Below are 17557 nucleotides of genomic sequence, written 5' to 3'. Positions count from 1 at the left end.
GCCAACTTTTTTCAGTTTTACCTTTATGTGGTTGCTATAAATTTACAATGATGAGAAATGTTAGCTGTTGAAATTCATTGCTTCATCATATAATTTCACATAAAGTATGCATTTAAAATATTGCTTTGATAAATAGCCTAGGCAACTCTTGAACTCAATATGCTCCTCAAGCTAGACTTGAACTCTCGCCACTCCTTCTGTCTCAGTAGTTGTGCCCACTATTTAAAGCATGACTAAAAACCAAGCATAAAAATCAGCTACCTCATGCTGCAGCCTTGTCCAACCTTAACACTTTCATGAATGCTCTGGCCACTTCTCTGTTGCGGAGGCTGTAAATGAGGGGGTTCAACATTGGAGTAAGGATGGTATAGAAAGCCGATGCCATTTTGTCCTGATTGGGAGAACGACCAGAAGAAGGCCGCATGTATATGAACATGGCTGCCCCATAGTACATTCCCACCACTATGAGGTGAGAAGAACAAGTGGCAAAAGCTTTGTGGCGACTCTCAGCAGAGCTCATATGAATGACAGCTAGAATCACTCGGGTATAGGAAGCCATAATGATTGCTACAGGAAAAATAAGCATAATTACACAGCAAAAAAATATAATCTTTTCAAATGTCAAAGTATCACTACATGAAAGAGTAAGCAGGGCAGGAACATCACAAAAAAAGTGAGGGATTTCTCTGGCACCACAATATGAGAAAGACAAAGCAGCTGCAACCTCTATTATACCATCAAGGGAGCCAAGAATCCAAGAGGAGGCAGCCATGAGAACACACATTTTCTGACTCATGAGAATAGAGTACCTTAAGGGGTGACAAATAGCCACATAACGGTCATAGGCCATTGAGGCCAACAGAAAACACTCAGCTCCAAGTAGAGATACATAGAAGAATATCTGGCTTCCACAGCCAGCCATGGAGATAGACTTGTTGCCAGAGAGGAAGTTGAAGGCCATCTGGGGCACTGTAGTACAGATGAGCATGAGGTCCATGAGAGAAAGCTGACTGAGAAGGATGTACATGGGGGTGTGGAGTTGGGCATCCAGGTAGATGAGAATCACCATGATAGAATTCCCCATGAGGGCCATGAAGAAGATACCCAGGATGAGAGAAAAGAAAAAAGTATGAAGAGGGCTGTGATCAAAAAATCCTAGGAGGATGAAGTCAGAGTTGACGGTCCAATTGTTCCATTGCATCATGAGTCTGTTCACTGTGGAGAAAGAATATACAATAAAGGTTATATTGTGTCATAGAAATGTCCAATATTTCCTTCCAACTAGACAGACAGTGTTATGTGAAACATAAGGAAATTATTTAAGCTTCAGATATTTTATACAGTAATAGGATACATTAAAACTTGTTTTCGGCTCTCTGTTTCCCTGCCTCTCTGTCTCCCTCTGCCCCATCTCTCCTCTCTCTCTCTCTCTCTCTCTCTCTCTCTCTCTCTCTCTCTCTCTCTCTCTCTCCTTACACACACACATGCGTGCGCACACACACACACACACACACACACACACACACACACACACAGAGGGATATTTATTTTGTAGTCACATCTGACTTTGAATTCATGATTCTTTTGCCTTAATTTCTAAAGTGTTGGGATTACAATTGTGCATACACCACTATGCCTGACTTGAGATGACTTTTAAACTCAAATTACTTAGCAAACAGAATAAAATTTTCCATAAAAACATATGTCAAAAGTTATATAACCAATTATGAGGAAGAAGTTAATATTCATGGGTAGTGTCAATCATCCTTTCATAATTACTAACATTATGAAAATATTTCTGACTTCAGGGAATTCCATAAACTTTCTATAGCATCTTCCATGTAGATTGCCATTTCACATTCTGACTAAAAAATTCTATGAAAAAATATCAAAACTTACTCCATTTAAAATACTAAATTCAATTAATTTGCTAATTTACCATAATGAATCCTGATTAGTTAAATAGCAGATGAACAGATATATTAATATTACAAGTTTAGAACAATGTTAATTGAAATGTGATTTACATAATAGGTCATCATGGGAGTATGTGCAAACCAAAATGTTTCATCATTTTATAATTTTTTAAAAATCTTTACACATGAAAAGTCTAACTGAATGACAAGACTAGAGTAGACCGTAACTGAATACTTCAAACTTTAAATACAAATTACTTTAGCTGAGTGAACCTTGGTAGTTATTCATTTCAACATAAGTTTCCACTCATTAAATTTGAATAATTATGTCTAGACCAGATGACTAAATAATATTATACTTTAAAATATTTTTAACATTACTTTAATATATAAATATTTTAAGTTACACATACCTGGAAAGAATATTGACTATCCTTTCTTTATCTCTAGAAGTGTACAGTTTATTTTAAGATGCCAATGATCAACTGTAAAATCAATCATCATTACTTTTTCTATAAAATAGTGATTAATTTTATTGACAAATATAAATATTTAAAAATATATAAAAATCTTTATAGATTATTTTCAGCTGATTAGAAATGTAGAATACAATTAAGTCCCTAACAACAAAAATAGTCATACACTCATAAATCTGTTATATAATGCACAGGATTCTATTCATTTTGATCAATTGAAAGTCTCAGTATTCAATGCCATCTACTGGAAAAAGACACTTCTCTGATGAGGTTTCAGATATGCTCTGATATATGAGTATTTCAAAAAGTTACTAGGAGTCATTTTAATACCATGTCCATTAAGAAAAATGAGGCAATATTCTCCCAGGGAGCCTATAACATACTTAGCCAAGGGTAAAAATAAATCCTAGAATTGAGAACACACTGTATCAAATACACAGAATACGACAGTGGCATTGCAAAAAGAAAGGTTTATATAACTGACCACATAAAAATACCTGGAGAGATATCATTTTATAATTAATAATTAATCTTATGACCTTGGCAAAATAAAAATAGACAACATCCAAAATGAGTAGATAGTAAAAGTCAGGGATAGAACTAACAAAATAAAATTTAGGAAATAATACAAAGAGCTAGTGAAACAAATAATTGATTCTCTGAAAATATTAACAAGATTGACAAACCTATAGGCAAACTAATATAAATAAACAGAGAGAATACTCAAATTAATAAAACCAGAAATGGAAATTGAAACATTTTAATACACATTGAGTAAATTCAGAAAATTATAAATATATAGCTTAGCATTCAGGGTCCAGTGCCCCATCACTGGAGGCCCTTACCAGCCACATAGGGATGACAGGTGAGATCTTCATGTGTCAGCCACTTGCTTGCACCAGACCACGGGGAAAACACAGTAGCAGTGAGCTATACCCGGCTCCCTGCACTCTTCATATACTAGACCTCACCCCTATCTGAATTTCTGGAGGCCAGCAGGCCCCAAGGGACACCAGGTGAGACTCTGCTAACCAACTTACCAGCCTTCCCTGTCTTCCCTGGAAAACCTAGGAACAGAGAGACTAGTCCCATTCTTGGTGAAGACCATTATGGGTCAGCACCCTTATCCCTTTGAAGGTCATTGGAAGCTTACTGAAGAATACAGAGTCCTATGGTCCTCAGAGATGAACAGGCCACAGGGGAAACATAGCAGAGGTGAGCTATACCTGGCCCTCTGCACCCTCTATCTACTGCACCAAAAATATGGAATACAACAATGACACTCCAAAAACAAATGTTTACATAACTGACTACATTAAAAAAACATAAAAAACACCTGTCTCAGAGATTTTATATTATAATTAATAATGTACCTTAAGGCCTTAGTAAAACAAAAATAGACAAAACCAAAAGAGAATAGATTGGGGAAAGTCAGGGATAAAACTAATGAAATAGAATTTAGGAAACACCTATGTGAATTTTCTGAAGCCAGTGGCCCCCAGGGACTACCAGCCAGTACCAGAGACAACCTGGTGGCTAGAGGCCAACACAAGAACAAAAAAGACAAGAGCCTGAGCAATATGTCAATACCAGTACCAAAGTATCATACTACAGCAAGCCAAGAATATCTTAACACAGCTTAGGAATGCCAAAAACAACACAAAAACCAACAACAACAAATAAAAATACCTTAAATCTGGTCTCATGAAGATGATAAAGGTTTTTAAGGATGAGATTAATAAACTCTTAAAGAAATATCAGAAAACACAGTTAAATAGTTGAAGAAAATGAATAAAACTATCCAAGGCATAAAAATGAAATTAGGATCAATGAAGGAGACACAATTTGAAAGAATCTTGGAGATGGAAAATGAAGGGAAGAGAACAGGAATAATAGACCCAAGCATCTCCAACCAAATACAAGAGATGGAAGAAAGAGTCTCAGGCATAGAAGAGACAATAGAAGAATTTGAGACATTAGTCAAAGAAAATGTTAACCAAAAAAATTCCTGACATAAAACATCCAGAAAATCTGGGATACTATGAAAAGACCTAACTTAAAAATAATAAGAATAGAAGAAGGTGAAGAGTCCCACCTCCAAGGACAACAAAATATTTTCAAAGAAATCATAGAAGAAAATTTCCCCAACGTAAAAAAAGAAAGGCCTATAAACATACAAGAATCATACAGAAAACAAATTAGACTGGACCAAAAAAAAAAACCCTCCTTCTACATAATAATCAAAACACTAAATCTACATAACAAAGAAACATATGAAAAGCTTCAAATGAAGCCAGGGGTGGTGGTGGCACACGCCTTTAATCCCAGCAGTCGGGGAGGCAGAGGCAGGTAGATCACTGTGAGTTCAAGACCAGCCTGGTCTACAGAGTGAGTCTAGGACTACCAATCCTAACCCTGTCTCAAAACACACACACACACACACACACACACACACACACACACACACACACACACACAGCTTAAAATGAAAAAGACCAAGCAGCATATAAATGCAGATCTCTCAGAATTACACCTGACTTCTTAGCAGAGACTCTAAACGCATGAGGGCCTGGGCAGATATCTTGCAAACCCTAAGAAAACACAGATGCCAGTGCAGACTACTATACCCAGCAAAACTTTCAATAACTGTAGATGGAGAAAACAAGATACTGGAAGCAAAATCAAATTTTAACAATATGTATCAACAAACTCAGCCCTACAGAAAATTTTAGAAAGAAATCAACATGACAACAAGTGTAACTATATCCAAGAAAACACAGGAAATAAGTAACTCCACTTCAGTGAAAGAAAAAGAAGGGAAGCACACACAAACACACACACTAACATCACCAACATCAAAACAACAGAAATTAACAATCCTTCTTCATTAATACCTCTTAACATCAGTGGTCTCAATTCACCAAGAAAAAGACATGGGCTAATAGAATGTATGAGAAAGCAGGATCTATCATTCTGCTGCATACAAGAAACACACAAAGATAGACATTATCTCAGAGTAAGGGCCTAGAAGAAAGTGTTCCAAGAAAATGTGCCAAAGAAACAAGCTGGAGTAGCTATTCTAATATCTAATAAAATGTATTTTCAATCAAAGTTAATCAAAAGAGATGTTTTCCCTTGCTCTTCTCCATATCCCCTCCCCTAACCCTCAGAAAAGGGGGCCCTCAACCTACTCTTCCAAACACATCAAGTGGCATCAGGACTGAACATTTCCTCTACCATTGTAGCCTGGCAAGGGAACACCACCAGGGGGAAATGATTGAAAAGCATGTAATAAACTCCATTTCAGAGAAAGGCCTCATTCTTCTTACTACTATGCACATGAAAACTGGGCTGTGAAAGAAATTAGGGAAAAGACACCCTTTACGATAGCCACAAATAATATAAAGAAACTTGGTATGCTTCTAACCAAGCAAGTGAAAGACCTGTATTATAAAAACTTCAAGAAAGAAATTGAAGATATCAGAAATGGAAAGATGACCGATTCTCATAGATCAGTAGGATTAACATAGTAAAAATGGCCATCTTACCAAAATCAACTTACATATTTAATTCAATTCCCATCAAAATGCCTACACAATTTTTTACATACCTTTAAAGAAGAATTATCAACAATATGAAAAAACAGAAGAGCTAAAGGAATCTTACACAAGAAAAGAACTTCAGGAGTTATCTCCATCCCTAATTTCAACCTCTACTACAGAGCAACTGTAATAAAAACTGAATGGTTGTGACATATGAACAGATTGTTGAATTAAAGACCCATATAGAAGTCCACACACAAACAGACATGTGGTATTTTACAAAGAAGCCAAAATCATCCAATGGAAAATTATAGCATCTTCAAAAAATGGTACTTGTCTATCTGGATATCTAGATGTAGAAGAATGCAAATCGATTCTTATTTATCACCCTGCACAAAACTCAAGTCCATTTGGATGAAGGACCTTACATAAAACCAGAAACACAAAATCTATTAAAACAGAAAATGAAAAAAAGCCTTCAACTCATTGGTATAGGACTCAACTTCCTGAACAAAGCACCAACAGCTCAGACTCTAAGATCAACAATTAATAAGTGGGGCCTACTGAAACTGCAAAGCATATGTAAGGCAAAGGACACTGTCAATAGAACAAAATAACAGTCTACAGACTGGAAAAGATCTTAACCAACCCTATATCTGACAAAGGGCTAACATCCAAAATACATAAAAATCATGCTAAATTAACCAGTAACAAACTATATAATCCTATTTAAAATGTGGTACAGAGCTAAAAAGAAAAGTCTCAATAGTGGAATCTATAATGGCTGAGAAGCATTTAATGAAATTTTCAAAAGGATTGGTCATCAGATAAATGCAAATTAAAATGACTCTGAGATTCCATCTTACATTGGACAAGATTGCTAAGATAAAAAAACTCAAGTGACAGCACATTCTGGTGAGGACATGGAGAGAGAGAGTAATATTCGTCCATTGCTGGTGAGAGTATAAACTTGTACAGCCACTTTAAAAATCAATCTGGCACTTTCTCAGAAAATTGGAAATATCTCTAGCTCAAGACCCAGCTATACCACTTCTGGGAGTATATCCAAAAGATGCTGTACCATACATCAAGGACATTGGCTCAACTATTTTCACAGCAGCTTTCTTAATAATAGCCAGAAACTGGACACAAGCCAGATGCCCATCAATTGAAGAATGTATAAAGAAAATGTGATACATTTGCACAATAGAACACTACTCAGCTAATAAAAGCAAGAAAATCATGAAATTTTCAGGCAAATACATGAATCTAGGAAATATCATCCTGAGAGAGGTAACCCAGAATCAGAAAGACACATATAGTATATACTCATTTATAAGCAGATAATCGCCATACAATATAGGCTAACCATACTACCATTCACAAACCCAAGGAAGGTAAGCAAAAAGGAGGCACCAAGAGAGGATGCTTGAATCTCACTCAGAAGCATAGGTAGAATAGACAGCAGAAGTGGTTGAAGATGGAGGGAAATAAGGGAGTGGAACATATTTGGAGAGATTTAGGATGAGAGGACAGAGGGCTTGCAGACAGAAGAGAACCCAGTCCCAGAAATACACATTTGATATATACTCACATATAAGTAGATCCTAGACGTATAGTACAGGATAACCATGCTACAATTCAGAGACCCAAAGAAGCTAAGTAACAAGGAGGACCCAAGGAAGAATGCATGGATTGCACTGAGAAGAGGAATAGAATAAACAGCAGAAGTTCTCAAAGAGAGTTAACAGGATACTAGAGAGATTACTGAGGGAAATGGGGGTGGAGACGTGATGTGAGAAGAATGAGGGTGGAGAATAAGTAGGACCTTGGGCTTGCATAAGAACAGAAAGCATGACCTGGACATTTCTGAGACAGGCTGAAGACCTACAATAGTACAGGCTCCTGGGAAGATATGGGGATAACTCTAGGTGAGACTCCTACTAACTGTGGATATGGTGACTAAAGAGACCACCCTACAACTAGACTAGACTTCTAGTAGATGGAGGAAAGCACCCACCCACAAAAACTTCAACCCAAAATTTACCTTTCCTACAAGGTGTGCAGAGATAAAGGAAGAGCAGAGACTGAGGGAATATCCAACTAATGCCTGGTCACACCATGCAAGAGAGGCAATCCCTGAAACTACTAACTACACTCTGCTATGCTTGCAGATGGGAGCCTAGTATATCTGTCTTCTGAGAGGCCCCATCAAAACTGATCTAAATAAATGCTGAAACTCATAGCCAAACATTGGGTGGAGTGCAAAGCTTTGTGGAAGAATGGGAGGAAGAATAGGAGGATATGAAGCTCTACAAGACCAGCAGAGCCAACTGACATGAGCCCAGGGCAGGTTACAGAGACTGAAACACCAACCAAGGACCACATATTGACTGGACCTAGGTTCCCCTACACATACGTAGCTTGGTCTTCACATGGGTCCTGTGACATGGACTTTCTTACATGCTTTTCAATCACTTTCCCCAACGGGGCTCTCCCTTGTCAGGCTACCATGGTAGAGGATGAGTTCAGTCCTGATGCAAATTGTTCTGCTTAGATGGGTAGGTTGGGGGACCCCCTGTTCTGAGGGATAGGGGATGGGAGATATGGAGAAGAGCAAGGGGAAAACTATATATATATATATATATATATATATATATATATATATATATATATATATATTGCACTTCAGAAACAGGGCATGGAAACCCCTAAGTTGGAACTGACCTGAATCCTCACTCATTGAGAACTAGCTTTCATGGTACCCAAAAAGACGATGCAAGCTTCCAAAACAGAGTGGAAATCAATAGTCCTGCCCAGCTATGATAACTATGAACCATCTCAATGACTAGCATGGGATAATAACCCTAGAGGTACAGTAGCTGCATATGGGCAGTAACCAACTGCTCTCTATTGGACTTAAAACATGTTCAACAAGACGGGAAGTCTGGTACTGGAGACCAACTTAAATATGCAATGCTATGGAAGTAATGGTTATTGGAGAAGAATATATAACCACTAGTTTAGTAAACCAGTATAATTTCTAACAACAATTTAAAATTTTTGTTCTTATATCCCCCAAACAAGTTTAATCTTTATCGTTTTGTCAAGAAAATTTATTAATTAAGTTGGCTTCATCCCAAAAATACAGAGATTATTCATCATATGTAAACCAATAAATGTAATCCACTACATAAATTCAGGAAAAGAAACTACATGATCATCTCACTAGCTTTAGAAAGAGGCTTTGACAAACTCCAACATCCCTTCATATTAAAAGCTCTGGAGAACCTAGGGATACAGGAGAATATTTCAAGATACTGAAGGCAATGTTAAGCAAGGCCACAGCAAACTTTGCACATGTTCACTAAAACCAAGAACAAGATAAGTTATCTGCTTTCTAAATTTCTCTTCAGAATAATGCTGGACATCTTAGTTCAAGTGGTAAAACAAATGAAAGAGATAAAGATAGCAGAGGAAGCCATGGTATCTTTATTTACAGATAATATGATTCTATATATAAAATCCCCTAAACACTTCACCAGGAAAATTCTACAGCTGATAAATACATTTATCAAGGTACTAGGATAAAAAATTAATATGCAAAAAATCAGTAACTTCCCTATATACAAATGACAAGAACCTGAGAAAAGAATAAGGAAAACAATTCCATTCCTAACAACCTCAAAACAATGACTTGGAATAAACCTAACAAAAAAAGTAAAAGTCTTACATAATAAAACTTGAAAACAGAAGAAAAAAATTGAAGACACAACAAAGTAGAAACACATCCTATACTCATGGATTGGTAGGATGAACTTTGTGGAGGAAAATCCCACAGAAAGCTATTGATAAATTAAATTTAAAGTTTATTAAAATTCCAGCATAGTGCTTCACAGATATGGAAAGAAAAAAATTTTAAATTTCATATAGAAATATAAAAATACCAGGATAGAAAAAATCTTGAACAGTAAAAAATTCTGAAGATATCACTATCCATAACTTTAAATTATATTATAGAGCAACAGCAGTTTTTCAAAGAGCATGTATTGACATTAAAAACAGACACACTGATCATTGGAGTAAAATTCAGGACTTGGTTATCAGTCTACAAACTTATGTCCACTTCATTTTTATGTTTTCCTTTTAATTGATTGTTGATTTATATTAATGCATTTAACTATTATTTAATATTAATATCAGAAACATACTTATGTACAAAACACATGTGTACACACATATATACATACATATATGTGTCTCTTTTGGTAGGTATCTCCTCAAATATTATTTTTTATTTTCACTTGAGACACAGATTCCTTTTTACAGAATATATGTAATAATATGCTAATCATCATTATTTGCAAAATAGATGGAAATAGAGACAATATTATATGAAGTTATATGCACTACCCAACCAAATACCTGATAATTTTACTCATATATGGAATTAAAGTAAATTGATCTCATGGGAGGTGTGTTTGTCTGACTGGTAAGGATAAGGGGCAAAAGAATGTTTAATAAATACTAGGTAATACCAAGATAGAAAAATGTACTACAAAGAATAGTATAATAGTATTTACATATTTAAAATAAATCAAACCTATTTTTAACTTTAAAAATTAAAAAGTACTAGTTTGCATTCCCACCAGCAATGAAGGAGTGTTCCTCTCTCCCCACATCCTCGCCAGCATGTGGTGTCGCTTGAATTTTTGATTTTAGCCATTCTGATGGATGTAAGATGGAATCTCAGAGTTGTTTTGATTTGCATTTCCCTGATGATTAAGGAGGTTGAGCATTTCTTTAAGTGTTTGTCAGCCATTTGGTATTCCTCTGTTGAGAATTCTCTGTTTAGTTCCAAGCCCCATTTCTCAATTGGGTTATTTGGTTTGGTGGTGTTTAATTTCTTGAGCTCTTTATATATTTTGGATATTAGACTTTTGTCAGATGTAGGGTTGGTGAAGATCTTTTCTCAGTTTGTAGGCTGTCGCTTTGTTCTCTTGACAGTGTCTCCTGCCTTACAGAAGCTTCTCAGCCTCATGAGGTCTCATTTATTAATTGTTGACATTAATGTCTGGGCTGTTGGTGTTCTGTTCAGGAAGTTGTCTCCTGTGCCAATATGTTCCAGGCTCTTCCCCACTTTTTCTTCTAAGTGACTTAGTGTCTCTGGTTTTATGTTGAGGTCTTTAATCCACTTGGATTTGAGTTTTGTACAAGGTGACAAATATGGGTCCAGTTGCATTTTTTTACACATAGACATCCAGTTAGACCAGCACCATTTGTTGAAGATGCTATCCCTTCTCCATCGAATGGATTTGGTTTCTTTGTCGAAAATCAAGTGACCATATGTGTGTGGATTCATCTCTGGGTCTTCGATTCGATTCCACTGATCAACCAGCCTGTTGCTGTGCCAGTACCATGCTGTTTTAATTACTATTGCTTTATAGTACAGTTTGAGATCAGGTATGGAGACTCCTCCGGAGCACCTTTTATTGTACAAGATTATTTTAGCTATTCTGGGTTTTTTGTTTTTCCATATGAAGTTCAGAATGGAAATCTATCTGGTGCTATCTCAGAAAAATGGGAATAGGGCTTCCTCAAGAACCAGCTATTCCACTCCTTGGAATATACCCAGAAGATGCTCCAACACACAGCAAGAAAGTTTGCTCAACAATGTTCATAGCAGCCTTATTCATAATAGCCAGAACATGGAAACAGCCTAAGTGTCCATCAGTAGAAGAATGGATAAAGAAACTGTGGTACATATACACTATGGAATACTACTCAGCTATTAAAAACAAGGAATTCCCGAAATTTGTGGATAAATGCATTGAGCTAGAAATGGTCATAATGAGTGAGTTAACCCAGAAGCAGAAAGACTCAAATGGTATATACTCACTTATATCTGCATATTAGCCCAAGGGGCATGTCCCACGAAAGCCTTCACTTACCAGGAAACTGAGACAGAAGGGAGGACATTCTAGTGGGACTCTAGATGAGAGAAGCATGGGAGAATGGCAAAGTAGAAGGATCCATAGGGTCCTAGAAGCCTACAAGTAGAACATTATGATAGGCAGATTTGGGCCCAGGGGTCCCGCTCAAACTAAGGCACCAGCCAAGGACAATACAGGCGGTAAACCTTAAACCCCTACCTAGATCTAGACAATGGACAGAACACTCTCCACAGTAGAGTGGAGAGTGGGATATTACTTTCTCATGTACTCTGGTGCCTCACCTTTGACCATGTCCCCTGGAGGGGGAGACCTGGTGGCACTCAGAGGAAGGACAGCAGGTTACCAAGAAGAGACTTGATACCCTATGAACATATACAGGGGGAGGTAATCCCCCTCAGGAACAGTCATAGGTTAGGGGAATAAGGGGAAAATGGGAGGGAGGGAAGAATGGGAGGATACAAGGGATGGGATAACCATTGAGATGTAACAAGAATAAATTAATAAAGTAAAAAAAATTAAAAAGTAACCTAGAACTGGATCATCTAAGTAGTACTGCCCTTATACAAATACAATTGCTCACAAGGTCATGTGTGTGAAGAGTTGGCAAGGGCAGAGTGCTTTTAAGAAAGTGTTTGTCTCTGGCACAGAGGTCATTCTTATGCCTTCGTTGATAAAGTAGAAAATAAATCTGCCCCTCCCTTCAAGCTTGTGGGACATTCAGGTATGCTTAGATGATCTATTTCCCTTCACTGCAGAGAGGAGCCCAGCATACCAGGAGCCTGACTTAGGTGAAGATCCATCAACACTGAAGTTAGAAAAATGAACATTTCAACAATGAGGTGGTTCTCTGTGTCTGCTGGTGGTTGCTGTGGGATATTTTGCAATGTCCACTTTTCCAACTACAATATTGATGGAGCTTCTTAACCAATGGGCTAAGTTTTATCTACCATTGGTGATTCAGAAGTATTTGGTATGTAGTTAATTTAAAATTTTACTTAGGAAAGTTTCCAAAGAATGGGAGTTTTGTTTCTGAAAACATAGTAAAGACATGGGAGAATATTTTATGCTGCCTTTAACGAAATTGAAATTTCAGTACAATGGATTTCACATCAAAGTCAGCAAGATAATCACAAAACAGGGCCGAGAATGAGATATCAGGCACTATCAACATAGTTTTAAATTGTGAATTTCAAAAGAAGTACATGAAGGTCAAACAATAATTTTATTAGCAATATTTATAATTTAACCCAGTAGTTTCTGGTATATTAAGAACTTAACATTTGAAATGGTCACTTCAGCTTTTCCTAAACTATATTGTAAATAATAAGTAATCTGTTAAAGTCAAAAAATCCTACAACATTAAAACAATGAACTACTCCAAAACTATAAGAAAATCAACCTACATCAAATGAACACTTGAAAACTTGTTTTTGTTTGCTCACTCTAAGAAACAGTGTTTAAGCTGAATAAGCCACATCCCTGAAAGATCTCAGAGCATTGGCTTTCCAAGTCTTTCAAGTTAACTTAAGTTATCAAATTAAATACACTATAAATTGAATACACTATAAATTGAAAGACCAAGAACACTAATTCATCTATGAACAACAACAAAAATCGATGGGTTTCCAGGCTTGATCAGCCTACACATATGTATCAGATGGTTTTGGATCCCTTTCCCCTGGCTGGGCTTCCTTGTCTGGCCTCATGAGGAGATGTGATGTGAGATACCAGAGTAGGTTAGTACCCCTTAGGAGTCTTGCTTTCTCTGAGAAGAGGAGGATAGATTCATGGAGGAGGAATGCTGGGAGGAGAGGAGGGTGGTGGCTGGGGTCAGGTTGTAAAGTAATTATATGCATTTTTAAATTAATATGTCATTAAGTTATTTAACTTTCATTTAATTATCTTCTGTTCTTTTTTTTTAATCTAACTAGGGGCATACGTTTGACTTATTCTCACTTTTGCACATATAGCTGAGATAGTTGTAAGAACTGATATGTTGCTGACATACCACAACCATTACATTTCCAAACCCCCAAGTCAAACACCCTTGCAGTAGCTTAAAGATACATTTCCAATTCTGATTTATTTAAAGAGAAGCAGTGTGATGGGGTGGCTCCATTAATGACAACAGCAGAGGTTTTTCCCATCCCAGCTTGCTTGCCATTGCTTTCCATACAACAGATTCCAGCATATCTTGAATTTATGCTTACTTACTTTCTACACACATGAGTGCAATTATCATTTAGTTTAGGCCAGAGTAGAAACTGCCTTGAAAACAGAAGTATGGGCAGTGTAAATGATCAAGTCTCCCATCTTCCTACCTCTTATTTAGTGGTACCTTGATCATTTTGAGTTTTTTAAAGTAGTGTCACAATTATAGAACTTAGTAGCTAGCTCTCAGAACAAATATATAAAATCTACAGTATCTTGAGTAACAAAGTTCAACCTATATAGTGCTCTATTTCCTATACTTTTCAAAATGGGCATGCATAAAATAATACTTCTGTTATGCGATATTGATCACTTTCTCCTAAACTAGTCCCTCAAAATCTCATTTATCTTTATTTTCCTACCACAGAAAGTTGAAGTCAGTGTTACTTCACTGCAACTAAGGAAAACATCTCTGAACAATATTTAAGCTCACCTGATCAATCCCATGGAGGTAATGCCTTAGTGAAAGCCAATTATGTGCATTATGAGAAAGAAATTTAAGTTTAAAGAATAGTATAATAATAGAGCATTTAGCCAACATTAGATTTCCAGTATTTAAGGTGGAGGAAAAACTCAAAAAGAAAAAAAAGAAGAAGAGAAGAATAAAAATAAGACAAGGACAAGAAAAAGTGTTTAGTTTAAAAACAATAAAATATTGGTATAGATGTTAAGGTTATCCATTTAAAATATAATACATGATTGCTTTATAAATGTTGTAATAATTAATCAATAGTTTATTAGTATCATGAATTCTTACAATGTGAGATACATCTTTTGCTTAATTGTTTCTCTTTCTTTTTTAATAGATTGATTTTTATTTTAATATATGTAAATATACGTGGTGCAGTGTAGCTAGGGAATTTAGAAGAGAGTGACAGGTCACCAGGACATGAAGTTACAGGCAGTTTTGAAATGCCAATTGTAGATGCTGGGAACTGAATTTGGATTCTCTGGCAGAGCAGTACCCACTTTTAACACTGATCCATCTTTCTAGCATGTCTTCCATCTCTTGAATAATTATGGGATAAATAACGATTATAAAATTATTCTTAGGAATGGGAAAATTGAGATATTTTGGAAAAAGGAGAGCTAAGGCATGATGTTGAGTAAAGATATCTTAAATAAACATAATGCTGAAAGAAAAAACAATGTTGGTGCTAGAGAGAACTGAAAGCTGAAAGTATGGAAAAAGAAAAGCAAAATGGGGGAAAGAGGACAAATGAAGTAAGAAAATAGAGTGAAATTTGGTTGAGACAACTAAATATAAGCACCTACCCTCAATGAGATGCATTATGTAAAATCATCCAAATATGTTAAATATGTCAAAATATAGAAATAATATGCTACTTTATAGATATGAATATGAAAAAAACTGCCATTGCCCAAACTTCAAAATTACTCAGCAAATATGCACCTACAGGGAGAAACTTTAAATCATACCTCTCAAAAAGAATTGTGAATGTCTTCTAGGAGGGCCCGTATGTACGTCTGGGGGATATGTTCACATCTGAAATGCCTGAATAATGGATAAAATTAACCTGCTTTTTAATCTAACCAATATATTTCTCTCATGTTTTACAGGGTCCCAGTACTACAACTGCCCTTAAAAAAGCAATATTTTAATTGCTCATGATATTTGCAGATTAGACTTTCACCTGACACTGACTGTGAAACACTGTAAAACTTTTTGCAAGAATCTAATTGTGTAATCTTATCTCTGTTTCCCATCAGAGCACTGAATGACTGCTTATAAGTCTATGATACAAAAAAAGCACTCCCTTAGGTATCTCCATCCTTTTCTATTCAGTGAAGTGCCATTTCTTTTTTTCCAGTTCGTCACTTCTGTAATTAGTATCTCCTTCCAGTTACAATTCAAACATTTACATGCACACATATATATTCATAAGTACACAGACACACACTATCAAACACACATGTGCACTTGCTACACATATTTCTATATTCTTCTTTATTGTGCATAAAATAAGCTATTTGGTATAGTGAGCCCAGAGGCAATATATGTGGCATCAGTCTTTGTTCTTAAAAAGTAGCATGTAAGAATGCTTGACTTCAAAAACATAGAAGTGATAAGCTTACTCTACCATCAACTGTTGTGTCACAAGTCAAGCTAAATGACCCAGAGAATTTCTTCTAATTTTGATGGAGGAAGCAGAGAGGTTCTTGTGCTAATAGATGACCACTAGGGGAACCAACAATTTTAAACACACTGAGTGTTTCTTCAAGAGGAGAGATGTGTATCCTGTTCTTATCCCAGAAGACTGGGAGCAGACATGCTTAATAGCTTGGCAACCTTTGCACTATCTGTGTGGCCAAAGACCACAGTGAATTCTCCTTCAGACATTTGTCTCGAGCTTGTTTTCTCAAATAATCTTTAGAACTTATCTTAACGCAAGATGTCATGTTTTGATATAGTCAAGTCTTAATCTTTGTTGTGCACATGGAATAGAGATAGTTATCACCAGAAATTTTTCAGCAAGTTGTGTTGTGCTAAAATATGCCTAATGTAAACCACTCTGGGTCACGCTCTCAAAGTCTGAACCAACACTATTAGTCATGTTGAATCAATCTGCCTTCTTACCTCACAGGGATCATCATTCTGCAGGCTGTGATGTTTGTAGAGACCCTGAAATTTTATATAGCCATTAGAGTTTTTTCTTCAATATCAAATAACTTACTTTTTTAAAATTCACTTATCAAAGTACATGAATTACTTGTGATCTTTAATCTTGGCATCATTTAAGCTCAAGTAGCATTGTAATAAGCTCAATTTCTCCAGTTAGTATTTTTATAATACTCTGTTGTTCTTAATAGTTTTTTTCCTTAATTGGTAACCTACATACTTCTTTTTTATGTGACCTTATTGAAAGAACATCATTTTATGCATTGGCAAAACCCATAAGTCCTCAGCAGGACTGAAAGGATGAGTAAGTTCAACAGTCTGTAAGTAAAACAAACATTCTTTTAGTACCTTTATAATTACTTTTTAATATTAAAACTTAAAGGAATATAAGAAACATCATTCTACTTTTGCAAATAATATAAAGGCATGAGTGGCAAATCATCATGAAGAGTATCCCAATATTTGAAGGAATTTAACATAGTATAATATCTATGGCATAACTTTTAAGCGAAGTGTGGTTTGTGTATTATAGCAGAATTTCCTAATATTTTGAATGTTAGAACATAGCCCTCTATTAGTCTTACCTTCCATTTGTCATCAACAAGAATTCCTGTTCACACGGTAACTGAAAACATATAAACTTCCAGAGCAAGAAGACCCATAAATCAAATTTGGCCAAGTCATCTGTGATATATTTCTCAGAGGAATTCAGTCTCTTGGCTTCAATTATATGTTGCCATCTCTTTTTCTCCCTCCCTAGGGTTTCATATAATTTATGCTTAATCTTGAAAAAATACTCACTATTTAGGAAAAAGAA

At 36.0% G+C, this 17557-nt stretch overlaps 1 protein-coding gene across 1 annotated transcript; it reads right to left on the bottom strand.

Moving 5' to 3' along the window:
* Positions 1-262: 262 nt before the first annotated feature.
* On the bottom strand, positions 263-1204 carry LOC311609444 (olfactory receptor 2M3-like; the record flags this gene model as incomplete). The annotated part of the gene is made up of 1 exon (XM_084802545.1): positions 263-1204. One exon carries the CDS (start codon positions 1202-1204, stop codon positions 263-265), a length of 942 nt encoding a protein of 313 aa, XP_084658671.1.
* Between the last annotated feature and the right edge of the window lie 16353 nt (positions 1205-17557).

The sequence above is a fragment of the Acomys minous genome (genome assembly GCF_964271855.1).
Source record: "Acomys minous genome assembly, chromosome: 11".
In the NCBI taxonomy this organism is placed as follows: Eukaryota; Metazoa; Chordata; class Mammalia; order Rodentia; family Muridae; genus Acomys; species Acomys minous.
This window is presented reverse-complemented; position numbering and strand designations above follow the sequence as displayed.